Source organism: Malassezia vespertilionis, chromosome 3, assembly GCF_029542925.1.
Source record: "Malassezia vespertilionis chromosome 3, complete sequence".
NCBI lineage: Eukaryota > Fungi > Basidiomycota > Malasseziomycetes > Malasseziales > Malasseziaceae > Malassezia > Malassezia vespertilionis.
In genome coordinates this window covers 489078-516267 of record NC_079249.1, presented here as the reverse complement: position 1 = coordinate 516267, position 27190 = coordinate 489078, and the positions used below count along the sequence as shown (strand labels likewise).

General features: G+C 58.3%; 15 protein-coding genes across 15 annotated transcripts; 9 read left to right on the top strand and 6 right to left on the bottom strand.

The window, feature by feature from the left end:
- Positions 1-82: 82 nt before the first annotated feature.
- Positions 83-374, top strand: MVES1_001748 (uncharacterized protein; the record flags this gene model as incomplete). The annotated part of the gene is made up of 2 exons (XM_056206589.1): positions 83-91; positions 123-374. The coding sequence occupies 2 exons, from the start codon at positions 83-85 to the stop codon at positions 372-374; spliced, it is 261 nt and encodes an 86-aa protein (XP_056062564.1).
- A 533-nt stretch (positions 375-907) lies between these two features.
- Positions 908-2170, top strand: SFU1 (GATA type transcriptional activator of nitrogen-regulated proteins; the record flags this gene model as incomplete). The annotated part of the gene is made up of 1 exon (XM_056206588.1): positions 908-2170. The coding sequence occupies one exon, from the start codon at positions 908-910 to the stop codon at positions 2168-2170; it is 1263 nt and encodes a 420-aa protein (XP_056062563.1).
- A 9-nt stretch (positions 2171-2179) lies between these two features.
- MVES1_001746 (uncharacterized protein) lies at positions 2180-5023 on the bottom strand (the record flags this gene model as incomplete). Its single annotated transcript, XM_056206587.1, has 1 exon — positions 2180-5023. One exon carries the CDS (start codon positions 5021-5023, stop codon positions 2180-2182), a length of 2844 nt encoding a protein of 947 aa, XP_056062562.1.
- Positions 5024-5112: 89 nt separating this feature from the next.
- Positions 5113-11064, top strand: MVES1_001745 (uncharacterized protein; the record flags this gene model as incomplete). Its single annotated transcript, XM_056206586.1, has 5 exons — positions 5113-5184; positions 5211-5339; positions 5369-7378; positions 7411-7567; positions 7982-11064. 5 exons carry the CDS (start codon positions 5113-5115, stop codon positions 11062-11064), a joined length of 5451 nt encoding a protein of 1816 aa, XP_056062561.1.
- A 146-nt stretch (positions 11065-11210) lies between these two features.
- MVES1_001744 (4-aminobutyrate--2-oxoglutarate transaminase) lies at positions 11211-12530 on the top strand (the record flags this gene model as incomplete). The annotated part of the gene is made up of 1 exon (XM_056206585.1): positions 11211-12530. One exon carries the CDS (start codon positions 11211-11213, stop codon positions 12528-12530), a length of 1320 nt encoding a protein of 439 aa, XP_056062560.1.
- A 90-nt stretch (positions 12531-12620) lies between these two features.
- On the top strand, positions 12621-13373 carry MVES1_001743 (uncharacterized protein; the record flags this gene model as incomplete). Its single annotated transcript, XM_056206584.1, has 1 exon — positions 12621-13373. One exon carries the CDS (start codon positions 12621-12623, stop codon positions 13371-13373), a length of 753 nt encoding a protein of 250 aa, XP_056062559.1.
- Positions 13374-13443: 70 nt separating this feature from the next.
- Positions 13444-17007, bottom strand: PYC1 (pyruvate carboxylase; the record flags this gene model as incomplete). The annotated part of the gene is made up of 1 exon (XM_056206583.1): positions 13444-17007. The coding sequence occupies one exon, from the start codon at positions 17005-17007 to the stop codon at positions 13444-13446; it is 3564 nt and encodes a 1187-aa protein (XP_056062558.1).
- Positions 17008-17686: 679 nt separating this feature from the next.
- RPS18 (ribosomal 40S subunit protein S18B) lies at positions 17687-18361 on the top strand (the record flags this gene model as incomplete). Its single annotated transcript, XM_056206582.1, has 3 exons — positions 17687-17736; positions 17779-17901; positions 18070-18361. 3 exons carry the CDS (start codon positions 17687-17689, stop codon positions 18359-18361), a joined length of 465 nt encoding a protein of 154 aa, XP_056062557.1.
- Positions 18362-18894: 533 nt separating this feature from the next.
- Positions 18895-19962, top strand: MRS4 (Fe(2+) transporter; the record flags this gene model as incomplete). Its single annotated transcript, XM_056206581.1, has 4 exons — positions 18895-19080; positions 19121-19400; positions 19429-19877; positions 19948-19962. 4 exons carry the CDS (start codon positions 18895-18897, stop codon positions 19960-19962), a joined length of 930 nt encoding a protein of 309 aa, XP_056062556.1.
- A 122-nt stretch (positions 19963-20084) lies between these two features.
- On the bottom strand, positions 20085-21899 carry MVES1_001739 (uncharacterized protein; the record flags this gene model as incomplete). Its single annotated transcript, XM_056206580.1, has 1 exon — positions 20085-21899. One exon carries the CDS (start codon positions 21897-21899, stop codon positions 20085-20087), a length of 1815 nt encoding a protein of 604 aa, XP_056062555.1.
- Positions 21900-22418: 519 nt separating this feature from the next.
- Positions 22419-23164, bottom strand: MVES1_001738 (uncharacterized protein; the record flags this gene model as incomplete). Its single annotated transcript, XM_056206579.1, has 3 exons — positions 22419-22562; positions 22598-22693; positions 22724-23164. 3 exons carry the CDS (start codon positions 23162-23164, stop codon positions 22419-22421), a joined length of 681 nt encoding a protein of 226 aa, XP_056062554.1.
- Positions 23165-23496: 332 nt separating this feature from the next.
- TIF35 (translation initiation factor eIF3 subunit g) lies at positions 23497-24522 on the top strand (the record flags this gene model as incomplete). The annotated part of the gene is made up of 3 exons (XM_056206578.1): positions 23497-23513; positions 23577-23629; positions 23672-24522. The coding sequence occupies 3 exons, from the start codon at positions 23497-23499 to the stop codon at positions 24520-24522; spliced, it is 921 nt and encodes a 306-aa protein (XP_056062553.1).
- A 55-nt stretch (positions 24523-24577) lies between these two features.
- On the bottom strand, positions 24578-25357 carry VMA4 (V-ATPase V1 sector subunit E; the record flags this gene model as incomplete). Its single annotated transcript, XM_056206577.1, has 4 exons — positions 24578-24590; positions 24624-24673; positions 24708-25110; positions 25143-25357. The coding sequence occupies 4 exons, from the start codon at positions 25355-25357 to the stop codon at positions 24578-24580; spliced, it is 681 nt and encodes a 226-aa protein (XP_056062552.1).
- A 267-nt stretch (positions 25358-25624) lies between these two features.
- Positions 25625-26227, bottom strand: MVES1_001735 (uncharacterized protein; the record flags this gene model as incomplete). Its single annotated transcript, XM_056206576.1, has 1 exon — positions 25625-26227. One exon carries the CDS (start codon positions 26225-26227, stop codon positions 25625-25627), a length of 603 nt encoding a protein of 200 aa, XP_056062551.1.
- A 92-nt stretch (positions 26228-26319) lies between these two features.
- On the top strand, positions 26320-27180 carry RAX1 (Bud site selection protein, Revert to axial protein 1; the record flags this gene model as incomplete). Its single annotated transcript, XM_056206575.1, has 1 exon — positions 26320-27180. One exon carries the CDS (start codon positions 26320-26322, stop codon positions 27178-27180), a length of 861 nt encoding a protein of 286 aa, XP_056062550.1.
- Positions 27181-27190: the final 10 nt, after the last annotated feature.

Below are 27190 nucleotides of genomic sequence, written 5' to 3'. Positions count from 1 at the left end.
AAGTAGCACGTGACTACCCGGGCGCGGACGGGTGAGTAAACAATCCTCAACTCGGCTGTGAGCTTGGTACGCGACAACGATAATGGTACGTGTGTTCGTGGTGTGCGTGCTGACATGACCAGGGATCCTGCTTTTCTTCCCTTGGTGGCAAGAACGACAACAACAAAAAACTTACTCGTACGGATACGAACCGTGGCAACGAGCTGCGCCGCACTACCTCCTCCTACCAGGGTTCGGTTGCGGACGGTATGCGCTACTCGGACCGCCCGGGCAACTCCAACGAGCGCCTGACCGCTTCCCAGGTGCACAAGTCCAAGACGCTCGAGGACCGTATTCGTCAGGCGGAGCGTGAGAGTCGCACCACTGGCGTCTAATGTGGCGGTGCGCAGCGCTGGGTCCAAGTAGGCGCTGATCGGAACGGATCATGGACAAGGGGCCATGCTGTGCTAATTACAGTATACACTAGCTATACTCTTCATACCGTAGCATGAAGTACTGCCTTTTTACGGTGTCGTGCTTGTGGATATCCATTACCGTTTGCATCCCTGCGCACCATAGGTTTATACTTTTTTCCCCACCGCGCCTTGGCCGCTGGGGGCGCCTGCAGTCGCAGCCACGTGCGGTGGTACGCCGTAAGCCTGACTAACTCGGCGAAAGACCCCTTGGCAAATAATCGCTTTTTCATTGGCGCTGGCTCGACATAATCTTTTATCTGGCACACCGCACCGATCAACACTGCCAAGCGCTATTCGTTCGTTCCGCGCTCTTATCAGCGGCAGCGAAGAACAAAATAATTCAACGGTAGGTTGTCGATCTTTCCAGGCACGGTTTTGCATTTCCCTTGTCCGACGGTATACCACACCACTGTACAAACATTTGCTCCTTGGCGCATTTTTCCTTCGCCCACATGGCCATCTCTAGCGTCGAGCGACATACGCTTTCCCTTCCGTCTGAACACGACAGCGGGTTTATGAGCGCGTGCAAGCCGCTGGCACAGCCGGACGACCAAGCCGACAGCAATGCCGCGCTATCACTGCCGCGCCGCACGAACGGGCGCAAGCCCGTTGCATGGCACACCGAGGCGCCCAGCGCTACTTCGAGCGACGCAAGCTCGCCGATCTCACACGACGAAGAAAAGCACACGTCCCCAGTGAAACAAAGAAGGACGTGCGCTAGCACCGACAGCCCCGCGGCTGGATCCTGTCCCGGCGATGGCCTCTGCAACGGCATGGGCGGCACCAGCAGCTGCAGCGGCTGCCCGACCTACAACAATGTCATCAGCGCCGCTGCGGACGAGACGCCCGCCGCGCCCATCCACAGCGAGCCCGAGAGCAAGGTTTCTTTGGACGACAAGGATGCGCGCCCTGCAATCGAAGCACTGCGCTGCACCAACTGCCAGACCACCACGACGCCGCTCTGGCGGCGCGACGAGGCGGGCAATAACATTTGCAATGCGTGTGGCCTATACCATAAACTGCACGGCACCCACAGGCCAATCGGGATGCGCAAGACTGTAATCAAGCGCCGCAAACGCATGATCGGCAGCGCTGCGCCCGGCCCGGGCGCACCGCACGAACGGCCCACACATGCACGCACGCCCAGCGCCGCGCACGCGAAGCCAGTGCTGCCAGAGACGTTTGCACGCGCGGAACGCGATCGCGAAGCGGCCATGGTCTTGATGGAAGTCGGCACCTCGCGCTGGACGCAGCAACGCGGCACCGACCCAGGCACCTGGCCGCACGCTGCACACTACGAGATGCGCAACGACGCGCGCGTGCAATCGAATGCAGACCCAAGGCTCGGCACGCCGTGGAAAGCGCGCCACAGCGTTTTGCCTTCCATGTGCATCGAGTCAAACACGCCGTATACGGGTGGGATCCGCATCGCCGACCTGGAGCGCCTACGCGACGAGCTGTGCATGGAGCGCAACCGCCTCGACGCGCTCCTGGAGCGCACAGAGTACACGCTTGCCGAGGCGCACCGCCAGCGCTTCGACACGCCGCGGCTGCACAGGGCCAGCGCAGACGACTCGCAAGGCAGCGATTCCGAGCCTGTCTCGCTCCACGCGTACGATGTACGCGAAACGCGCACAAATAGCGACGAGGCTGCTGCGCAGCCTCTACAGCGCGGGGCAAAACGCGCATACCCCAACGGCATTCACTGTTTATAACGCTAGCAATCATAACTGGACATGGTCTATACGAGATTTAAGCTCTTGCAGCTCTTCCTCCAAGTTTGTCACGGAGCGCTGGATGTGCTGGTGGCCGCGTGCCATGCGCGTGAGAGGGCTGTCGTGCGTGTCGTTTGGTGGTTTGCCTTGTTGGTAGAGCCCCGAGAGCCCCAACGTCGACTGCATCCGCCGCGCAATCCTGTCCAAGCCGCGCAAACCACGCTGCTGCACGCGCGTGCGCCGTCCAAAAGCATCTTCTACAGATTCCGTCGTCTTTTCTCGCTGCGGCACGCCGCGGCGGTACTCGGAGAGGGTGCGGTGGCTGTCCATCGGCGCCACGCGCTCGGGCGAGTTTTGGGGCGAGGCGTCTGCGAGCACTGGCAAGCTCGGCTCCTCCATCTTGGCGCGCAGGTCGCGAAAGTCGCGCACCGACGCACTTCCCCGCAAGCGGCGGCGGCGCGGCGGGCTTGCCGGCGCGTCGAGCTGCGAGTTGGTGGGCGAGGGCATCGTGCTTCCAGCGCGTGTCGATCGTGTGGGCGTCGAGGTGACTTGCGCGTCGAGCAAAAGCTGCCGCGTGCTTCGCCGTGTACGGAGCATGGCGCGCTCTTCATTCGGGATTGCATTGGCGGTGTACGAGGTCTCGAGCGGGAGCATGCGCCGGCGCAGATCATAGCACGACATGGAGCTGCGCAGAGCAGGCTTGGCGGGCGAAGGCGCGCCGGGCGCGGGCGGCATGTCTTCTTCGGCGAGGCGACAAAGCGTCGTGGGCGGGCCTATTTTCCGCGCACTCTTCTGCACCGCGTCCATCATCTCGGACCATGCCTGGCGCTCTGTGAGGTTGCGCTTCCAGGTGCTGCCGCCGGAATGGCGCGAGTCGGAGCCCATCGTGTCGTAGGGTGGCGCAAGCAGAGGCGTATGCACCGGTGTCCAAGCACCGGTCCCAGCGCGCCGCGGCACGGAAGCGATGGGGAAGGGGTACGGCGATGCAGGCGCGCCAATCGGCGACGCATCGCGGAACGGTGTGATCCATTCCGCGCCGCTGCGCACGCGCATAGCGGCCTGGAGCGCACGGCGCTGGAGTGGATGCATGCTTTCGGGCGTGTTGTGCAGCGGGGAGGCAAGCGGAATAGCGTCGAGGGCAGGCGAGGCAGCAGCCTTGCCCAGCGGCGTCGATGCGAGAGGCTGGGGAACGGGCGATGCACTCGGCGCGGGCAACGTACGCAAGCCTTCTTCGGGCGCAAAAGCCGTCGCAGCAGGGAGGTAGCCAAAGCCGTGGAAATGTACATCGACCTCGTGAAAGTCATGCGGCGCCTCGGGCGCTGCAAGGCTACCCGACGGCCAGCTCTCGGCAGAAGACACTGGCGAGGGCGCCTCTTGCTGCGCGTGCTGCGCGTGCTGGTCGGGCGGCGTGACGGCGAGCGAGTCGGGAAAGGCGGGAAAGACGTCAAGCGCCCCTTGGTATATAGCAGAGAAACTGGGGGGCGTGTCTATCGCGCTTGTGTCAAACGAGACCATGTCGTGCGCCAGTGGACTGTGCAGCACAGACGGCTGGCCGTGCGGTGCGGTGGGATGAAACGGCACGTCGAGCGTGTCTAGCATGGTCCATGGGACGTGCGCGAATGCAGGATGCTGCTGCACTTGGTACGTGCCGTGCCGTCCTAAGCGTACGTTTTCTGCGCATATCAAGCCGCGGAGCAGCGATTGGAGCGGTGCGGAACATGGAATGGCAGGGTGCAGGCGGAAATGCTGGTCGTGGTGCGCTATTTTTTCGTACACGTCCGCTGGCTGCGGCGCCCAAAACGGCGGCTTGCCGTAGATCATCTCGTAGAGCACCACGCCGACACTCCACCAGTCGAGCGCAGGTCCGTAGGCGCCGGGGCGCTGTGCGTCGGGCGCAAAGTCCACGTCCATCGCGCCGGGCGATTGAGCCGCTGAGATGCGCCGCTCTTCGCACAGGAGGATGTCCGGGGCAATGTAATCGCACGTCCCAGCGGGCCGCTGTGCATAGTACGCAAGCACACGGCGCCCGTGGGGAAATTCGGCAAACGGCGCGCAGGTAGAAAAGTCGCACAGTTTCAAGCGGCCGGACGCGTGCAGGAGAAAGTTGCTCGGCTTTATGTCGCGGTGAACAAACGCGAGCTCGTGGAGCCAGCCTACGGCAGCAACCATGTCCACGGCGTAGCGCACGGCCCACGCCTCTTCCAACAGACCGCCGTGCCGGCTCTTTCCAGGGTATTTATCGCCCGCCTCGGCAGCCGCACGCAGGAGCGAATCAAGGTCTCCTGCAGGCATGTACTCAATCACGAGATGCACAGAGCCAATGCCTTGGAACGCGGCGTGCAGCATCGGCGTGCATGCATTCGCGCCGTTGGTCGAGCCCTGCGCCAGGAGCTGGCTCTCAAACACGGGCGAGCATCGGTACGGCTCGCGGCGAGCCACGCCTTTGAGAATGGATTTGAGTACGTAGAGGCGCCGGTCAAACTTGCAGCGCACGACTTCGACCGTGCCTGTGGCGCCGTGCTGCAGCGTGTAGAGCGAGGAAAAGTCGCGCTCCGTCAAGTTTGCCGCGCTCAGCTTGCGCAGCGCGGGTGCTGCGTCGCGGTATAGCTTCGCGACCATGCTATTGTGCGGCACATTCTTGGACGTCCACAGCACGGCAAGCGCACAGTCGAGCTGTGCGCCGAGTCTGCGTGCGGCGTCGTTGTGCGGCAAGAAGCGGCGCAAGAGGCGCGCTACGGCGTCGCTCCGCACGGCATAGTTTTCGAGCGCGGCCACTGCGCTCTGTACGGCGGCAACGTCGAGCTGCATACGCAGCTCTGCGCGCCGCTGCGCCCACGTACCGACCTGGCTCATGCTCGGCACATTGCCGGGGTCGAAGAACAACACGGGCCTCGACGCGTAAACCCACGTGACAAGTGACGTTGCGACTTGGCTTTTGCGGCATGTCGATGGGCGCGCCGAGGCAGACGCGCCGCTTTGGCGCGCGGAACCAGAAGCTGCGAGCGCCGCGAAGTGTACGTATTGAGGAAACTAATCTCAGCATGGCCTGGGCGTTCCGATCGAGGACATGTGGGAGCGGCTCTCTGTTGCCATCACGCACATCCAACACCACAATATCTCCAAGCTCAGCTACGAAGAACACTACCGCTATGCGTACAATTTGATTCTCGTGCGTTGCCGCCAAACTACTCACTGTAGAACCAGCAGGGCGATATGCTCTACGCAGGCGTCCGACGCCAGGTGACCGACCATCTGATCAAGCAGAGCGACGAGCTGCTCGTGCCACTGTTTCCACTCGATGCCCCTACCGCGCTCGCTGCAGAGGACGCGTACAAAGGAAAGGGCAAGCAGGAAAATTTTATTGCCTCCGTGCTCTGCCTGCTGCCAGAGAGCGAGCAGACGGGCGCGATCTTGGCGACGATTCCCGCCAACGAGCGGTTCCTCAACGCGGTGACGAGCGTGTGGGAAGACCACTGCTCGTGCATGGGCAAGCTGCGCGACGTGCTGAAATATGTGGACCGCGTGTACGTGACGAATGAGAACGAGCTGCCGATCTGGGAGCTCGGCATGGAGCTCTTCCGTGATACCATTGTGCGCTCCACGCGCGTCCTTTTTGCACCGAACCTGATGGTCACGTTGCTGCGCCAGATTTACTGCGAGCGCGAAGGCGCGTCTGTCGAGCGGCGCTCGCTCAAGAGCGTGTCCGATATGCTGCTTGCTTTGACGCAGCCCGGTGCGCAGGCGCGCTCGACTGTATACCAAAAAGATTTCGAGCCGCTGCTCCTGGAGACTACGTCAGAGTACTACTGTGCCGAAGCTGCGCGCCTTCTCGCTGCCGGCCAAGCGACGTGCTACCTTCAGCAGGCCGAGCGCCGCTTTGCTGAGGAGGAGACGCGCGTGCATGCGTGCCTCAGCGCCGGGACACTGGCGCCGCTGCGCGCAGCGTTGGAGCGAAACCTGCTCACCGACCATTTGGAAGAAGTGCTTGCCATGGCCGACGGCGGCCTTGTCGCGCTGCTCGAGTCGGATCGGCGCGACGATCTGGAGCGCATGTACCGCTTGTTCAGCATGGTGCAAACAGGTCTTTTTGCGCTGAACAAGGCGCTGCGCACCTATGCAACCATAAAAGGCCAGGCGATCAACGATGCCGCACGTTTTCCTGCCGAGTCTGGCCCCGGCGCAACCGCCGAACTAGCCATGCACTGGGTCAGCCAAGTGCTGCAGTTCAAGACACGATTCGACACCGTTCTATATACCAGCTTCCGAGGCGACAAGTCGTGTGGCGCAGCGATCAACGAAGCATTTGACTCGTTCGTCAACATGAATCCCCGCGCGCCCGAATACATTTCCCTCTTTATCCATGAACACCTGAAGAAAGGCGCGAAAGTCACGTCGGATGCGGGGATCGAGCAGGTGCTCGACTCCACCATTGCAATCTTCCGCTTTGTGCACGAAAAAGACATGTTTGAGCGGTACTACAAGCTTCATCTAACGCAGCGCTTACTCCACGGCCGGTCTGTCTCGGACGACGTCGAGCGCGGCATGATTGGCAAGCTCAAGGTCGAGTGCGGCCACGGCTACGTGCAGAAACTGCAAGGGATGCTGAACGACATGAAACTTAGCGAAGAGGTGCTCGCTGCGTTTCACCAGCGGCAAGCTGCACACCTGGCTTTCCAGCTCAACGTGCATGTTCTCACCGCAACCTACTGGCCGATCGCCGCGCCGCAGGCGCCCGTGTTCTTTTCTCCTCTCCTGCGCAATGCGTGCGCTGCATTCGAGCAGTTCTACGCGCAGCGACATCGCGGGCGTGTGCTGACCTGGCAACCGAATCTCGGTTCCGCCGACGTCAAGGTCCGTTTCCGTGCACGGACCCATGAGCTGGTCGTCTCGACCTTTGCGCTCGTCGTCCTGCTCTTGTTTGAGGAGGAGGAGACGTTGGGTTACAAGACAATTCGCGAAAGCACCAACATTGGGGACACGGACCTTCAGCGCACGCTGCAGAGCCTCGCGTGCGCCAAGTACAAGATTCTGCACAAGGTGCCCAAAGGCCGCACCATCCACGAGGACGACACGTTCCACTTTAACGCGGACTTTACCGCGCCCCTCGCCCGCATCAAGATCGCTCAAGTCGCGGCCAAAGTCGAGACGCCCACCGAGCGCAAAGAGACGGCGGCCAAGGTCGAAGAAGAGCGCAAGAGCCAAGTAGAGGTGCGTGCTGTGCTATCTCACTCTAACCCCAGGCTTGCATCGTGCGCGTAATGAAGAACCGCAAGACGCTCTCACACAATGACCTCGTAAACGAAGTCGTGCGGCAGCTCTTGCCGCGCTTCCAACCGACGCCCGCATTGATCAAGAAACGGATCGAGTCGCTGCTCGAGCGCGAATTTCTCGAGGCACGTACCTCCCTACTCTGACCCCACAGCGCGCCGAAGAGCGAAATTTGTACCTCTACGTAGCGTAGCCATTCGCCACAATCACCTGGCCCATTCAATGCACACTGGCACCGTGCCTTTTTGGGCAGACGCACACCGACGCATGCGCTTGCCACGACAAATGTGCCTGCTCAGCTGCACGCGTGCTAAATGCCACGTGTGAGGTGCATCAACACGTAATGCGCGTAGCTCGACGCGTGGCGCGTCGGCGCCCGAGTGTGTCTTTGCGCGGCGGGCGTTCCGGTTTGCATTCACGCGCCTCTTCACGATCCCAGATCGCTGCTCGTTGCGCGGCACGTGTATTCTCTCTCATCGTGAGGCGTTTGCAGGTCCGCTGCTCGCCTCAGATACGTGCGAGCTAGCATGACAAACGAAATAGACACGCCGTGCGCCAGGCAACAAGCGTCGCCCTCCGAGGCGGACGATTTTCTTGCTCGCGCGCAAGCGCTCGGCTTGCGACTCACGCGCGCCGACTACGAACGCACACGCGCGGGTGTCGCGGCATTCCTAAAGGCCGAGCGCATCCCTCTCGGCTCGCCTTCCGCGTCGACTGATCCCGTGGATGAAGAGCGCAAAGCACCGCTTCCCGACCCGTGCCTCTCCCCGAGCGAGTCCGAAAGCAGTGTAAGCCGGCAAGCAAGCAGCGTCGATCCACCAGCCCTTTCCCGTTGGCTGCGCACCACAAGCGGGCAGCTCGGCTTCTTCACAGCGGTCGTGCGCCAGCACGCCGGCGAGAAGGGGCGCCTGCGCATCTCGCTGGACGATGTCGGGAGCGCCGAAGAACGGCGCCGGCGTCGCCGACGCCGACGGCGCATACTCGAAAAGCAGATGCTATTGGAGAGCATGCCCCTCTCCCCACCACTGCCCGGCCACGATGCCGTGCCCCAAACTCCGCGCCGCTGCCAACTTTTGCGCAGCAGCACGCCTCTTTCCCGCCCCGTACAGCCTACTCCGCCCGGGACGGACGATTCGCGTGCGAGTCCTTCCTCGCCATCGAGTCCCGAGCTCAACGTGCTGAACCGCATGGCCCGTATGGACCACGGCGGGAAACTGTGGCTCGCCTCGCGCCACGACGACGCTTTCGATCCGAAAAGCGAAGACAGCACCGCGCTCAACGACGACTCAGGCGTTTTTTACGAACAAGACAAGTCGGATATGCTTGGCTGGGGGCCGCGGCCGTTCGCACGTTCAAACACAGACAATCTAGACGCGTGCATGAAGAGTATGAGTCTACTGGATCGGATCATGCTGAGCAAAACGAGTCCTCGCCGCATCCGCCGCGAGGCCAAGGAGCGCGAGCGACTGCGCGTCGCACCTTTTGACACGCTCGAGCACCTGCAGCCCACGTACGTCGATGCGAAAGACGACACGCCCGACACGAGCATGGCCAACTGGGCAGACGTGTCCTCGGAATCGTCTGGACACAAGCGCCAAAGCAGCTCCTCCGGCGGACGCTTTCTCCGCGGCGCCTCTTCGACGCCGCTGCACAGGCCGCCCTCTTCTGCGCGCGGCTCGTACGACTTTGTTCTGCACGACTCGTCCCCAGAAAAAAGCACGCCGGCGCGCTCCATGCTTGACTCGCCGCTTCGCACACGCCGCTGTTCCTCGCGCACGCCCGCAAAGCGTGACGTAGACGAGCCCAGCGCATCTGCGACACCGCTCACCAAGCTCGACCCCAACATGCAAATCACTCCGATGCGCTTTTCTCCCGAGTATGGGCTCGCTTGTGCGCATGCGTCCATGTTTTCTCCTAATCTCCTCACGCCATGGACTCACCAGGGCCGGCTGATGTCCAATGCCGGCCTTGCAGCTGTCCCTAGCTCCCCGGCAGACTGGGAAGCACCCGCGCGGCAGTCCAGGGCGAATTTTGCCTACTCGTCCACGCCGCTATCCCACCTCCCGTTTGGCGAAGCAGACGCGACAAACATTCCCCAGGTGGTGCCCTCGCCGAACCGCCTCCTTTGCATCGAATCCTTCCCTGGCAAGTCGCCGCAACAGCGCGCCTATTTCGCACGCAACTCGCCCGTCAAAGTCACACACGCAAGTCCGCTGGCCGACAAGAGCAACGCGCGCCAACTGCAAGTGAGCCCTGCGCTGCGCACGGGCAGGGCAGGGCTTAGCCGTACCGCGCTCGAGACGCCATGGGACAAGATTCCTTTCCAGCGCACCGAGACGATCAGTCCCGCCGACATTTTCCATCCCGCCGCAGCTGCATGGCCAGCGCCGCCGCTCATAGAGGCCGAGGTGTGCGAGGCAGACGAGCACGACTTGCCTTCTGTGAGCAGCTCGCCCGAGACGGCATCGCACCGTTTGCGCACCGGACGCCGCAAAAATGTACTGCAGCGCACCCCCTCTGTTGCATCGATCCTCCCGACACACTGCGACGACGTTTTTGCCAAAGACAAGGCACCCGATCCTATGTTTGGCGAAGCTTTCTGCCAGGTAGCTGTACACGATGGGCAGACCGAGTGGGAGCAGCCCAATGGGAGCAAAATAGTCAAGCTTGTCTCTGAAGAGCTCCAAGCCGCGATTGATTCCGGCACGCTGGACCACGAGCCCGAGCCGCGCTTCTACCGACTCCCGCCTGGTTATGGCACCGGCAAGGCAAAGCCCTCGTCTGTCTCCTATGCAGGCTTGATTGGCCAAGCCATTTTGAGCTCCTCCGACAGCCGCTTGAGCCTCGCGGAGATTTACAATTGGATCAGCACCGTGTACCCATTTTACGAGCGCGGCGACCGCGGCTGGCAGAATAGTATCCGGCACAACCTCAGCCTAAACAAGAGCTTTGTCAAGCTCGAGCGCGAGTCGACTATCCCAGGCAAAGGCGGCTGGTGGGCGATTGTGCCGGGGCACGAACCGCGCTTCAAGAATGGGCTCTACGTTCCGAGTGCATCGCGCAATGAGCCGGTCCAAAGCACACGCGCATTTCGTTCGTCCTACTCTGCCCCAGCCCATGCACTGCCGTCCCCAGCGAAGGACGATGTGCGCAAACGGCGAACGGCGGTGCCAGCGGCCGAGGCTGGCGCCGACGCCGACGAATCCAGGCCCGACGTTTCGCGTCAGCTGTTCAAGCGTGCACGCACAGTCCAGCACCCCATCCCGTTTGAGCACGTCGGGGCGCTTTGCGACGTTGCGAACACGAGCGGCCATTTGCCGCTCTTGACGGACAGTACCAGCAGTCCCGATACGAGTCCCATGCACAGTTTTTCGCACGATAAGAGCGCCGTGATGCATGGGGCATGGCCGAACCAGGGCATGTTTGCGCAAAGTAAGCAGTTGAGCGCAATGCACATGCAGCCCATGGGCGAGATCGCAGGCTACCCCGCGCCGATGTATATGAACGCGGTGCATACAAAGCCCGTGCCCACACCGTACCTCTCGCCCCAGAAGCGGTCGCCTGTCACGGCACGGCAGCGTCCTGCGTACAGTCCATTCACGGGCCCGAACCCGTTCCATAGCTAGATTTGCCATGCACGTCGCCGAATGTACCATGTAATTGCACCGTCTCTATTGCCACCAGGTCCGTGCGCTTCTCAAGTTTTTTTCGTGCATATTCACGTGGCGCTTCCACGCCCGTTTGTCCGTTGTGTACTGTGTACCTTCCCGCGATGCAGACCGAAGCGGAAGTGTTTGGGGCGGAGCACATCACCAGCGGTGTTGGCCGCCTCACCGAATATGTGCTTGAAAAAGGCGAGGGATCTTACGTGTTCACCGACCAAGGCAAGAAATTGCTGGATCTCACGTCGGGGATTGGCGTCGTGAATGTGGGCCATTGCCATCCCACCGTGACGAAAGCGGCGCAGTCGCAGTGCGGGAAAATCACGCATGCCCAAGTCAACATCACGTACAGCGCGGCACAGATTACGCTGCTGCGCGCGCTGCTCGACGTGATGCCGTTCAAAGAGCTCGATACGTTTTTCCTCACCAACTCGGGGTCCGAGGCCATCGAGTCATGCGTCCGCATCGTGCGCACGGTCACCAAACGCCCGAATGTGATTGTCGTCCAGGGCTCTTATCACGGCCGCACGGCCGGCGCTGCGGCCATGACGCGCAGCAAGACGGTGTACAGCATGGGCGGCCATCCGTTGATGGGCGGCGTGTTTGCCACCGCCTTTCCATTTTACGCCCAGCAGGGCGAGCCTGTGGACACGCCCGAAGAACAGCTCTCTCAAAAGGCACTTGCGCAGCTCCGTCTGCTGCTCGAGCAGCAGACTGCACCTTGCGACACGGCCGCTATTTTTATCGAGACCGTACTTGGCGAAGGCGGCTACGTGCCCGCCCCAGCGTCGTTCCTCCAAGGCGTCCGTGCGATCTGTGACGAACACGGGATCTTGTACGTGGCCGACGAGATCCAGAGTGGGTACGGCCGTACCGGGACCATGTTTGCCGTGGAGCGAATCGGCGTGCGCCCCGACATCATGGTGATGGCGAAAGGCCTTGCAAATGGATTCCCACTCAGCTGCGTTGTGGGGTCTAAGGAAATTATGAAGAAACTGCCTGCGGGCACACTTGGCGGCACGTACGCAGGCAACGCGGTGGCGTGCGCCGCTGCCACCGCGGTCCTAGACGTCTTTCGTGACGAGCGCGTGCTGGAGAATGTCGCAAAGCGGAGCGAGCAGCTACTCGCCGGCCTAGACGCCATTCGCCACACGCCTGCTGGCCAGACGATTGAGCAGATTCGTGGCCACGGACTCATGATTGGAATTCAGTTCAAGCCGCACGACGTGTCGATCGGCGGCATGCTTGCACAGGCTTGTGTCGAGCACGGGATGCTGGTCCTGACTACGAGCATCTTTGACGTCATACGCCTGGTCCCGCCATTGACCATCACCGAATCGGAAATGGACGAGGCGCTTCGCATCCTGTGCGCCGCGTTCGAGGCCGTGGGCCAGCGCCTCGGCGCGGCGCGCGCCACCTCCACAATGTAGAAGGTAGCGAAACTGTGATGGGGCATGTGACAGAACCTAGTAGGCTCGGAAGGGGTACCGCCATTTCCCCCCTCGCCCCTTGCACCGAGCATGCTCGCTCTCCAAGTGCTGCTTGGCGTACTTGCGCTCTTGTCTGTGCTGTGTGCACAGCCTGATGCTGGCCACAGGGCGGTACATGCAACGACTACTTTGGCGGCTGCCGCATCGTCCCATACAATCAACGCGCGCTTGCAGCCCACAGTGTCCCTGAAGAAACGCTCTTACATCGCACGTCCGCTGAGCACCGTCACACCGAACGTGGCGCTCTACCTGCCCGATATTCCGGGCGACCAACACGACGGCGGGGCAACGAGCGTGTACTACTACGGCCCGGGCAACCAGGCAATCACGACGGTCTACGCGCTCGTCACCGGGACCGTCGGTGTTGGGGAGGGCCCCAAGACCACGTACATGTACCAAGGACCCACGGAAGCCTATCTGGCGAATGTAGAACGCACGGTGGATCTCGGCAGGGCCAAGGGCGGCGTGCGCACCGCGCCATTCAATGTCAAGTGTGTTTATTCTCGCGGGCTCCACCGCATGGGCTCCTGCCAGTACATGTACTTGTCTGCGCAGAGCACCTCGATCTACGAAAAGAACTACAAGACCATGATCGATGCCAAGACTACCATCACACCCGTTGCATGGCTCGTGCAAAGTATGCGTCGCGAGGCGGCCACCTCGGGGATCACCACGATTCCTGCGCCCTACTCTGCCACGAGCAGTGCAGCATCGTTGTCGAGCCTATATGGCTTATGCACAGCATTGATAGTTACACTGCTTGTCGGTGCATTTATAGTGTGATACCCAGCGTGTAGTGGCCTGAGAAGGGATGTATTGGCTTGTACAGAGCGGGTTAGACTATCGACGAGGCCTACGCAATCTCGCACAGTAGGTCGCCCTGCGCCACGGAATCGCCCGCGTCAACACTGAGGCGCTTGATGGTGCCGTCAATGGGCGACGACACCACTGTCTCCATCTTCATCGCACTCATCACAAAAAGCGCATCGCCTTTCTTGACCTGGTCGTTGCTTTGGACGCGCACGTCGACCACAACACCAGCAAGCGGCGAGCCGACGCTGCCCGGCTCGCTGCTTGCTTTTTCGCGGGCGACGATCTCAACGCTAGCATGCTTATCCTGCACCGTGACACAGCGCGGCTCCGAGTTGACCTCAAAGTAGACTTCCCGCGTGCCGGCGGCCTCATCAAGGGGCGCAACAGAGAGGAGCTTGACGATGGCAACTTTGCCGTCCTCGAGGGGTGCAAAGATCTCCTTGCCGACCTCGGGCTTGCCGACAAAGTCGCGCGTGGACACCTTGCTCAAGTCGCCATACGTCGAGATAAACTGTTGAAAGTCTTCAAACACAGCAGGATACATGGCCCAACTGACCGCATCCTCCATCGTCATGGGGCGGTGGAACTTGTCGGCGAGATCCTTGCAAATCTTCTCAAAGTCCATGGGGGGGAGCGTAGCGCCGCGACGTTCCTGCACACGCTCCTTGTCGCGGATAATGTTGGTGCGGAGGGGCTCGGGGAATCCACCAGGGGGCGTGCCGAGAAAGCCCTGGAAAAACTCGACAACAGACATGGGAAAGTCGAGCTCGGAAGCACGCTCCTGTACATCCTTGGCACTGAGCTTGTTCGCGACCATAAACTGTGCCAAGTCGCCGACAACCTTGGACGAAGGCGTAACTTTGACAATGTCGCCACAGAGCATGTTGGCTTCCATGTATGCCTTCTTGATCTCGTTCCACAGCGAGCCAAGACCCAGCTGCTGCGACTGGAACATGAGGTTGGTGTACTGGCCGCCGGGCATCTCGTGGTCAAAGACAGACGAGTCGGATGCCTTGACGTTGGCCTCAAAGTTTTGGTACAGGGTGCGTACCTGGGACCAGTAGAGGTTCAAGTTCTGGATGCTCTGGTGGGAAATGCCAGTGCCGAGCTGGGTCTGCTCCAAGGAGCTGACAATCGCGCCCATGGAAGGCTGCGACGTAAGTCCAGACATGGCATCAATCGCACAGTCCACCACATCCGCACCCGCCTCGGCACATGCAAGCATGCTTGCAACCGCAATGCCAGCGGTGTCGTGCGAGTGGACATGGATGGGCAGGTCGGGGTACTTGGCGCGGATCGAGCCGATCAAAAGGCGCGCCGACGCAGGCTTGAGCAGGCCGGCCATGTCCTTGATGCCGAGGATGTGCAAGTTGCCTGTGCCGATGAGCTTGTCGACAAGGTCCATATAGTAGTCGAGCGTGTACTTGGGATGCTGTTTGGGGTTCGCCACATCGCCCGTGTAGCAGACAGTGCCTTCGACGACACCACCGGCAACCTTGGCAGCGTCCATGCCGAGCTCCAGTGAAGCAAAGTTGTTCAGCGAGTCAAACACACGGAAAATGTCGAGGCCATTCTCCACGGCGCGCTTGCTAAACTCGTAGATCGCATTGTCGGGATAGGAGGTGTAGCCAACCGCGTTTGCGCCACGGATGAGCGCCTGGAAAGGAATGTTGGGCACCAGCTTACGCAGCGTACGCAGACGCTCCCACGGGTCCTCAAAGAGAAAGCGCATCGAGACATCAAACGTTGCACCGCCCCAGCACTCGAGACTAAATGCATTCTCGAGCGCGTAGCTGGTCTCCTTGGCAATGTTCACCATGTCGATCGTGCGCAGGCGCGTGGCAAACAGACTTTGGTGCGCGTCGCGCCACGTCGTGTCCATGATGAGTGTGCCATCGTAGGCACGCACCGCCTTGGCAAACGCATCAGGGCCTTCGTTGAGGATAATGTTGCGCCATCCTTTGGTGTTGGGCACACTCGTGTCAATCTGGTTGCCTTTTGCATCGTGCAAAAGAGGGATTGGAATCTCGTTCTTCAAGCCGGGCTCGCCAACCTGACCTTTGATCTGGCTGCCATTGACCAAGAGGTCGCCCAAATAGTCGAGCAGCTTCTGCGCGCGGTTCCTCGTGCGGATCATGTTGAATAATTCGGGTGTGTCGTCAATCATCGTCGTCCACGTCTTCCCTTCGATAAAGTAGGGGTGCGTGAGGAGGCTGATGAGATATGGGATGTTGGTCTTGACGCCGCGGATACGGAACTCGATCAAGGCGCGAATCATCTTGCGACGCGCCAGCTCGTAGTTCAAGCCACGGCAGGTCACCTTGACGAGCAAGGAGTCAAAGTGCGGCGTGATCTGCGCGCCTGCAAAGCCCGAACCAGCATCGAGACGCACACCGTTGCCGCCCGATGCGCGGTAGACGGAAATCCTGCCCGTGTCGGGCTGGAAGCCAGACTCGGGGTCCTCGGTGGTGATACGGCACTGGATGGCCGTGCCGCGCGTACGGATGTCGTCTTGCCCGAGCCCAAGGTCTGCGAGCGTCGAGCCGCCAGCAATCATGATCTGCGAAGCGACGATATCTAGGCCAGTGACCTCCTCCGTGATGGTATGCTCGACCTGCAAACGGGGGTTGATCTCGATAAAGTAATGACGGTTGAGCTGGTCGACAAGGAACTCGGCCGTGCCCGCGTTGCGGTAGTTTGCTGTCTTGGCAAGGCGCACGGCGTCGTGAAGTATCGCGTCGCGGACGGCAGGATCCAAGTTGTGCGCGGGCGCAATCTCGACTACTTTTTGGTGCCGGCGCTGGACAGAGCAGTCGCGCTCGTAGAGGTGGATGCAGTTGTCCTGCGCATCTGCAAGCAGCTGCACCTCAATGTGACGCGGCCTGTCGAGGAAACGCTCAATAAAAACGGTCGGGTCGCCAAACGCAGAGCGCGCTTCGGACACGGCGCGCTCAAAGGACTCGCGGAACTCGTCCATGTTGCGGACAACACGCATGCCACGGCCACCGCCGCCCATGGCGGCCTTGATAATGACGGGCAGGCCCACCTCTTTAATGAACGGCTCGGCCATCTCGTAACTCGCAATGGGGCCGGGCGTGCCGGGGACAATGGGAACATTGGCCGCGCGCGCAAGATCGCGCGCCTTGGTCTTGTCGCCAAGGCCGTCAATTGTCTCGGGGCGGGGACCAATGAACGCAATCCCAGCTCCTTCCACCTGGCGCGCAAACTCGGGATTTTCGGAGAGAAATCCGTAGCCGGGGTGGATCATGTCCACACCGTTCTCTACCGCGATGCGCACAATGTCCTCAATCGCGAGGTATGCTGCTACAGGCGAGAGACCTTTGCCGACTTCGATGGCCTGGTCGGCCTTTGCACGGTGCGCACAGTTCCTATCCTCGAAACTGTAAATCGCAACCGTATGCATACCAAGTTCATGCGCGGTACGCATGATACGGACCGCAATCTCGCCGCGGTTTGCAACCATTAGCTTCTTCCCGACAACGCCGGATTGTGCTTTGAGCTCATTCCGAACTTTCTCCACAGACGGGAATGCGGCACCGTCCGGAGTGCCCGTTACCGATGCAAGATCCTTGGATGCTTCCATGTTTGGGTACAGGGTGTGGGGAGGAGAACCGCTCGGACGTCAACGCGCTAAGGCAGTTCTCATAGGCCGGCCTATTTCCAGGCCGAAAATTGTCCCTGGCCCCGGCGGACCAGTCAGCATGCAGGGTTCCTATGCATGCATATCAACGTTCCGCATATTTCCCATCTTCCGGGTGTAGTCGCTTGCGCACGTACACGCGCAGGAGCCGGCGCTAGCGCTCGGCACAGAGTGAGAAAGAAAGAGAGAGAGGGAGGGAGGGAGAGGAAGAGAGAGTATATAGAACAGAATATATTCAATCAAGACTAAGTACAAACGTGAATGAGCGTGCCGACAAGGAGGCGCTGCTAGCGCACTACACTCGCGCCACGCTCGCTGGCAAAATAGCCATTCATGTCGAGAAAAATTGCTGTATCGTGTAAAACGAAACAGACGTTGTGGTTCGTTTTGTTTGCGATAAGCAAATATCTACGTCTCGGTTGGTACCTCAGTGACCGTAGAGCCTGTCCATGCAGAAAGATGGGGGCCAGCGTGCGCAGGTGCTCGTTTATATACGACACGGTGCAGCACGCGCGTGACAATTTGTCACGTGGAACATTACAGCTACCTAGTTATATCACGTGTATTCACGTTCCTTCGCGCACGCCTACGCCACGGCATCCTATCCGACTCTCTCGTCACCATGTCTCTTGTTGCGCCGGACCCTTCGCAGCAGTTTGCTCACATTCTTCGGTATGTACTTTGCATTTGCAGGACATGGAACTAATTACACAGTCTCCTCAACACCAACGTTGATGGCAAGCGCAAGATCCAATACGCCCTTACCGAGATTAAGGGTGTGGGTCGTCGCTACTCGAACATTGTCTTGAAGAAGGCCGACATTGACCTTAACAAGCGGTACGTATACTTTAGGGACTGTGTGCTTTTGCACATGTCGTGGCGTGTGAGATCGTGTTGCCGTAGCTCACCTGTGTGTTGGCACGGCGCGCGGCTTTTCTCTTGCACGGTTCCAGCATTGCAAAGGCACCCATTCCTCGAATCCGAACGGTAGACTAACCCGTTCAGCGCCGGTGAGCTTAACTCGGACGAGCTTGAGCGTGTGGTCAACATCCTCCAGGCCCCTGACGAATTCAAGATCCCCAGCTGGTTCCTTAACCGGCAGAAGGATTTCAGCTCGGGCAAGAACTACCAGGTGCTTTCTAACAATGTCGACTCTAAGCTTCGTGAAGATCTTGAGCGCTTGAAGAAGATCCGTGCTCACCGTGGTCTCCGCCACTACTGGAACTTGCGTGCCCGTGGTCAACACACCCGTACCACTGGTCGCCGTGGCCGCACAGTTGCGAACAAGAAGAAGTAACTGACCACCCCAAAAGTAGGCGCACTGCGCTTTTACTACCGCTGCGCAATATCCTTGCTATATATGGATTTACCATGCTGGACTTTGCATCCAGCCGGCTGCACGTTGCAAATGTATGGTGCGCTATATCTTGTACTTGCGTGTGTACGCCCATCATTGTAGTCTAGGTGGCACGCGGATTTATAGCCCTTTATTGAACGGGTAAATGTATCCGATTTCCTGCATTGTGTGGCTGCTTATACTGCATGCTTCGTCCCGTAAATAGGTTCTTGCTCCTGTGGTAGATCGGGATCAGTACACGGCGGCCAACGACGGGGGGTACGCGTATTTTTTGCGCAAATTTTTGTGTAATTTTAGTCATTATCTGACGGGCGTCGTCCATATCCAGCCATTCTTCGTTGTATTGTGCGCTGAACAGGTCCGCTACCGCAACCTTCATCGTGTTCTTCATTGGCAACGTGCGCTTGCTCGTACTAGCCTATACGACTACCTGTCATTCTCTTTTCACTGATATCTATTGAAGATCGCATAAAATGACGTCGAATGCCGCACACGATACGCCGTTGGACACTGCAGCCAAGCTCGTTGCAGACTTTGAAGAAGACGAGATCGACTACGAAGGCCTCGGAGCTAATTACCCGTTGCATATAAACATGACTGCTGGATCGCTTGCTGGAATCACCGAACATGCCGTTATGTTTCCGGTGGATTTGGTCAGGGTACGTGACTAGGTATTTTGCGCAGCACTAACGAGTGCAGACACGCATGCAAGTGCTCACGAACAACCCCGCCGCTAAATACACAGGAGTCACCGAAGCGCTCACTCGTATCAGCTCTGTCGAGGGCTTTAAAGGGCTCTGGAAGGGTATTGCCTCGGTCATTCTCGGCGCTGGTCCTGCACATGCGCTCTACTTTGGCACGTACGAGATCGTTAAAGAACACACGGGCGGAAATCGCTCAGGCCTTCAGCTTGCCAGTACTGGATTCGCCGGTGCCTCCGCGACGATTGCTTCGGACGCCTTCATGAACCCGTTTGACGGTATGTTGCCGCACTACTTACGCCACAGTAATCAAGCAGCGCATGCAGTTGCAAGGCAACCACTTCCGCAGCGTGTTCCAATGTGCCTCAGAGCTGTACAAGGCGGAAGGGCTTCGCACCTTTTACGTGTCGTATCCCACGACACTGACCATGACAATTCCCTTTACTGCAATCCAATTTGCCACCTACGAATGGGCGAAAAAGTTGTTGAATCCACGCGATTCATACTCTCCCACGACCCATGCGGTCGCCGGAGGTCTTGCAGGTGCGGCCGCTGCCGCACTGACCAATCCTCTTGATGTGGCAAAGACTGTGCTTCAAACACGCGGTTGCAGCAGCGACCCAGAGATCCGCAACGTGAATTCAATGTGGTCCGCGTTCAAGCTGATCAAGCAAAAGGAAGGATTCCATGGATTTTGGCGCGGTCTTTCGCCGCGCATTGTTACGCATGTGCCTTCCAACGCACTTTGCTGGCTGGTACGTAGATGCTGCGTATTGTGCTAACCGACAGTCTTACGAAGGGTTCCGCTTTTTCCTATTAAAACAGCAAGGCTCTGCCTGAGTTGCGTATATCCACTTGCCGAAAAATGCAACGCACGTAGTGCTGCTTCATCACGTAGCATTTCATACTGCTGTTTACGTCCTGCATACCCCGAAAGAGGTGAAAGAATTGCTTGTATTGACCTAATTACGACCCAGGAATTGGTAAATCACCAGCGAGACCAACCGGGAGAGACTCTCTGGGTGGTGGCTGTACGTACCCATAATGAGCGAAATACTAACGGCACTGAGCAGATAGTCGCCCCCAGGGACAGAAGGGAAGTAACCATTTACTCGTCCCATGGCCCAGAAGCTCTCCAGAGCCTTGGGCACGACGTATGCAGTCAGCTCGCTGCGCCTGCGCTGATCCTCGACAAACAGCGACAGGGATGAAAGGAAGCCCGGCAGCATCTTTAGCCTGTCCTGCGCAAAAAAGACATCAAGTGCTTGTGCCCACTTCGTATGCTTAAACGGACCGTAGTGGAAGTAGTCGCTAAGCTCATGAAGCAAGCAAAATGTGGACTTGACAATACCAATGTACGTCGCCAAGAAGGCAGAAGACCGCGTGGCTCCCATGAAAATACGCGAAAATCCAGTCTTGGGGTCCTTCAAGAGGTACTTGGGACGCAGGAAGAGCGTCGGTACAAAGTAAAGCGTCAAGTAGACGGGCATGATCCATTTCCAGCTGATAAAGAAGTTTTGAATGGTCACAAGAAGATGGTTGTTGTTGTGGGGATGCGACAAGTGGCACGTAGGGAAATGGTTTACAGTGCCCTCGTCCATCCACTGACGTACCTTGGCGAATGTCGTGCCACTGATGCCGCGAGGCGAGAACTTGTTCCCCGGGCGGCTTGGATATTGCAGCGGATTCGTGCTGCTGGGTTCGGGGAGCTGGCCACCGAGCACATCGACAAGTGCCCAAGGATCCGGCGCGCCGTTATGCATAGCATTCTGGTACGATTCCAACACCCTCGGATTCAAGTCAGACGCCTTGTCAATCCAGAGCTTGTACGCGCGCGGCAGGAACCTCGGCATGCTCAGCCACGAAAACATGATCTGAGCATTTGCAATACCAAACACAAGGACGGCTGCGTGCGGGATATGGACAAGGCCCATGGTGCTGGCCATGGTGTACGTTCCTTGCAGCCCACGCACAAAGAGCTGGGGGCCAAACGACTGGGCTAGACTCTTCTTCTCCACAAGGAGGGCTAAAGAAGAGATGGCGCCGCTCACATACGGATGCCAGTAGCGTACACGCGGGTCGTAGAACGAAAGATGACGCCATTCCTTCTTGTTCGAGTCCTGCTTTTTGTGCTTGGAGTTCATGGTCAGACCGCCTTCTGGCTCATCGGCGACAAGCAGACGGGCCTGCGCCTTGGCCTTACGCTGCTTCAAGATCGTCTTGGTCATACCAGGCGGGAGCGGCGTAAGAAGTCGCAGTGCGTTATTCACAAATTTATACAGGGAGGACCAGACCCCGAACATCAACGCAAACCGTACCGTATCTTCCCCCACAAACGCATTCTTAAGCGCAACCTTCTCAATCTTACCTCGGGAACGGAGCGCCTTGACGAGCGTAAGCAAAAATGTCATCATGCTTCGCAGTCCGTACGAAAGCATAAAGGCTCGTGCACCAGCGCGAACGACATGTACCAACAGCCGTTCCCAGTCGTTCGGAATGCGCGCCTCTTCGTCCTTGGGGCGCCAAACCTTGTTCTGAATCTTGCGACGCACCTCTGCACGGGACTGGCCCGACATCTCCTGGATGCCGCTAAAACTCAGCGTCCGCTTCAGTGTTTCCATCGTCTCGCTCAAGTTGGGCGTCTGCAGCCCCGACGGATTTTCATTCTCTTCGTCTTCCTCATACACAACTACATTCGGTTCCATGACCGGCATGTCAATCACCAGTTTCTCATGCTGTCCAATCTTTCCCAGTACCTCATTCCTATCCGAGCTCATGGTCGCAAGACTACCTGCGAACTTGCGCCGAACCGCGCCCCAGGCTTTCACCGAATTTCGGCGCACGCACAACGTGCACCACGTGCATAAGTGTTGGGCTCGGCGTTATTTTATTGCTTACGTAATCATTCCCGACCGGAAAAAAAAGGCAGACTCTGCCCCGAAGAGCAGGTCCGCCCGATCTAAAGATTAAAACGTACTGCCACCGAAAGGCAGCAGCGAGAGGTGAATCCTTATGTGTGGACAAAAGGGTCGCCGTGCAATGAAAGCATCCACCCCTCCCGCATCACATGCGTGAGCGTGCTGCGGAACGTCAAGGTCTGTCGAGTCAGTATTTACCGGCGCATAGAAAACGTACAAGTATGAAGAAACAAGCACGCGGGAATTCGCCTTTTATATATTTTTCCGGCCGACGGCCCCGCTGCGGCACAAATTCCATTGCGCCGCCGCGTTGGCCGCTGCGCATGGACGCATTAATTCCCAAATGGGAGAAATTCTCGTATGCATTGCTATCGTTCGCTACGGCGAATGGGCGAGCGCGTCGTTCGCGTCATTCCTCGCTTTTGTGATGCGCTCTTGCACAGATGCAGGCGCTTCTTTTATAAGGTGTTCGAGATTAGGCAAGATGCGCGCATAGACAAACTGCTGCGCCACCTGTGCGCCCTACACTGTTAGTACAGGCATGGTATAGAACGTACTCGATAATGGAAAATCGCGCCCACTACGGCTTCCACACAGGAGCCACGGACTTTGAAAAGGCCTGACTCTTGGCTTCTTGTCGTTGGGTCCATACGCTGCAAGTCAGTATAGAAAAAGCAACGTACCATGATGGGATGCCACCGCATCACGTTCTCGAGTTTTAATGCGCGGCCGACGTGGTCGCCCAGTCGATGCGTGCTCAAAAGCTGGTCAATTCCCTGCGGGGAGGAAAGGATATTCTGCAGGTACTGTGCATCAGCTTCTGACATGGGGTTGGCACTGCTGGTGTGGGCGAGGATGTCGTAAAACAAAAGCGTCAGATATGTCTTCAGTGCGCGACGACCTAGGAAGGCCAGACGCCTGTTGTGCCCTTCCAGCCCATACATCCAGCTCTCATGTGTGAGTGCAGTCTGTGCTAGTTTTGCATCGGACCCCAGCAATGCGGTGTCGGCACTGGACGAGGAATGGTACGGCGAAAAGTTGGCGCTATTCAAAAAAGAAAGCATCTCCTCCGGCTGCACATTTCCCCCCAGTGGCCCAGCAGGAGACCTGATATTCACTGGCATCGGCGCTTGCGGTGGCAGTATACTAGCCTCTGCATATGTTGCGTGCGAGGCGTGGCTGAAAAAACAAGGCGAAGCCGATTGGCCGGGCATTTTGTGCGCCAAAGCATTATTATGCGCAACTGGCGTACTTCTCGCGGCGCCAGCCATCCTTGTGCGCACCAAGGCCCGCACTCCCAGCTGGAGCGGTTCGTTTCCCACACGCATTGCGTAGCAAAGAACCTTTGTCGCGCCTTTTTCCAACGACGAATTACATCCACAAATGCGGAATTATGACAGAAGAAGGGAGCGTCTTTTTTTTCGGCACGCGCGGCGCTTGGCCCTTTCACCGAACCATGTCAGTAGCGACCGCGTACGTACCGTATGGCGCATGCCACATTGCATGCGCAGAGATCAGACGACTGACACATATCAGACAGCCAGTCAAGCCTGTGAATTGGGCGGACGACGACGCAGAGGAAGGATCTGGTACGTATCCAGTGGCAATGCGGCAAGGCTTACCGATCGCAGCAAGCAATACCCCACGTATCGAGACACGCGACGAGGGAAACGGTGTCCACGTTGTTACAGAATACCGCACGAATGCTGACGACAAGCCTGTGAAGGTGACACGGCGCATCAAGCGCACGTTGATCAGCACGCGTGTGAACCACGACATGGCCGAGCGCAAAGGTTGGACCAAGTTCGGCTTGGAAAAGAACTCTTCTTCCGGCCCAAATGCAGGCACTACATCGATTGGTGCCAATGTTCAGATCAAGCTGAACGCTGGCGGAAATAAAGAACCCGAGCAGGACCCAACCGAGGCGATGCGCGAGAAGCTGGCAAACAAGCGTGTGCAATGTCGTCTGTGCAAGGGCGATCATTATACAGCACGTTGCCCGTACAGGGATACACTTGAAGCGATTCCTGGTGCAGGGTCTGAGAACCCTGACGCAGAGAGCGCAGCAGCAGCCGCTATCGCACAGGTTGGCGGCGAGGTTCCAGCTGCGGCAAAGATCAATTCTGTTGCATCCGCGCTGGGCGGTGGAAAGTACAAGCCCCCAAGCCTGCGTTCTGGCGCGGTGCCAATGAGCATGGGCGGTCCCACACAGCGCGACGATTCCTCGACTCTTCGTGTAACGAACTTGAGCGATGATGTGGAAGAGGAAGACTTGCGCGACCTCTTTCGTCGTTACGGGCGTGTCACACGTATTTACCTTGGTCGTGATCGTGAGACTGGCGCATGCAAAGGGTTTGCGTATGTCAACTTTGAAGACCGCGCGTCTGCTGATCTTGCGCGGCAAAAACTGGACGGATTCCCGTACAGCAATCTCATCCTCAGTTGCCAGTGGTCGCAACCGCGTGCGGATCGCCCGACCTGAGGCTTTTGTAGTCGACGTAATGTTATACTAGTTATCTACTATATTGCTCCAACGATTACGTATAGAATCTGAGGTGAGTCTTGTGCGCGGCATGTACGTACTTGCGCTCTTTGTTGGGGCCAAATAGGTCCATGCGCAGCTCAGGAAGCATCTAGAGGTAAGTGTGGCTCGCAAGCGGTACGTACAAACTCCTCCAAGAGCTGCAGGCGCAGCTCTAGTGTGTTATTTACCCACACCTTACCGCCGTTACCGGCAAGCTTGACACCACCCTTGCTATCCTGGGGCAGGCCGTCGACGACTTGAACCTTGGTGGTACGCCCCGTCGCCTCTTTGTACTTGTTCGTCGCGTCGTCAAGGATTCCTTGCACGAGCTGTACATCGCCAGAGCGTGCAGTAACCTGTACTTCGGGCTCGTTGATGTCGAGAAGGCCCTGCAGCACGAGATCTTGCAGAAGCGTCTTGTACTTGGCCTGGTCCTCAGTAAGTTGGGTCAGCTGCTCCGCCGCGTTCTCAAACAGTGTTTGGAGATTCTCCTGCCGCGCTTTGAGCACCTCGAGACGTGCCTTGTTGCACCGATTCGATTTGGCGCTGTTGTAAGTCTTTGAAAAAAAAATACGCACATCTTCTGTTCTTGCACGACTTGCCGCTTTTTTTTTTCAAATTGGTTATCGACGCTCAACGTCTCCTTCTGCACAATCTTGGCTTTTTCGATCGCAAAGTCCTCGTCTGCTTTGACTTGGATTTCGCGCGCCTTCTCAACGGCCTCCTGACGAATGAAGGCGACCATCTTCTTAAGCTCGGTGAGCACCTCCTCGTCGTTCATGGCTTGCGACATGTTGGGAAAGGAACGGGTCCGTTGTGGTCGGTGCGATACGAAACGTGCCCGGCCGGGTGCGTGTGCACAACCTACCAGGCCACATGGCACCTCCACTTGCACGCCCGCTCTGTATTGGACATAGCTTGGCAGGGCCGCTGGTCTCTAGCACCTGGCTCCTTGCAGGGGTATCTTGTTGTAAGTGGCCCGCTGGATGTATGCAAACGCGCACAGCACCCACATCCACTGCAGGCATAGGCATACAATTTTCTATATTTGTACCGCACATTATGTAGACCGGACAAAGTTATTTGCTTTAATCGCAGCGCGATTCTTTTTGCGTAGCGCACGCCTAGCATCCTTCTCTTGGCCAGCGACTTCAACAGCCGTTTTGGGCCGCGCATCCTCAGCAGCCTTCGCAGCCGCGCGCGCCGCGACTGCAGCTTTTTGTGCGGCCGACATGCTCAATAGCTTAGCCGCCTCTTTCGCCTCCTTCTCCTGCTGGCGCCGGACATGTGCACGCGCAACCTTTGCACTGCGCTTGAGCGCCGCACGAGCTTCACCCTTGGAAAGGCCGGTTGTATCAATATCACCCACCATGAGCGTCTTGGTCGGCTTTACTGCGGGGTCCTCCAGCAGTTCCCAAAGCCATGGCGGGTATTCGCTATCAGGCAGTGCCACAGGATCCGGTTGGTTCTTGTAGATAGATAAGCCTTTGAACACGGTGCCCGCAGGCGCTGCCGAAGGCAAATCCATCGACTTGGGCGCTCCCTCTTCTTTTCCAGTATGTGCAAATCGCCGTGTTGCACAAGCGTGTGCACGCGCAAGCGGCAGACATACCGATGTTGGCCGGTGCAAAGCGCGCGCCACGGGCCTCGTCCCAGCACGCATCCTGGCGCGGAAGTGCAAACGACGAGCATGGCGCTGTACGTCAAATCACGTGACACAAAGCGGTGTTGCACGCGCGCGTTTGTGGACGTGTCATGGCGCGTCGCCTGCCAACGCTGCTGGAAGTTTTACGAGGCGAGAGCGCGCCGCCGGTAGACTTGCACGCCTTTTACGCATTTTTGTATCGATATAATGACGAGTACGCGCTGGATTTTTGGTTCCAGGCGCGGATACACACACAAATGTGCCTAGCCTATACCCAACACAGCCCAGCCCCCTCTGCCGAAAAAGAGACTGGAATGGAGCCCGTGGCGCTTGAGCCATCGCACAGTCATATTGCATTACTGAGCACGGATGTTCAGCTTACCGAGCTTGTTACGAACGCGCAGTCCACGTACGAACGCTACTTTCTAGCTGGAGAACACGAGCTTGTATTGCCCAACTCGGTGCGACAATCGATGCAGTACCCCTCGGACGTGGCTACATACACAGGCGATATTGCAGAGCTTGCGTCCGTGTTCAAAGCGGCCGAAGAATACGTGTTTGTGCATCTCCAGACGTACGCATACCCCGCTTTCTTACAGCGAAACACGTTTTCCAACATGGAACCGCTCATGGCCTGGGCGCGATTCAGCGTGGGCCTCTTTATTTTTTGGATTGCGCTCACGGTCGGGTTTGCATTTGTGTTCACCGATACACGGCATGCGACGCGCGTTTGGATCCTGCTTCCTACCGTGGTCGCCATGTACTTTTTGGTATCGTACATGTACACGATGGACCCTATACTCGCATTGTTGCGCTATACAGAGATGGCACCGTTCCACATGCGCAAAGTGGAAGATGGGTATATTGCAAAGCAGCAGCGGCTCCATGCCATGAGTGCATTGCTCATGATTGCATTGCTCACGGCGGCATTCACCGTCTTGTTTGTATTTGTCCCCGGACATCACCTCTGATTTTCCAGTT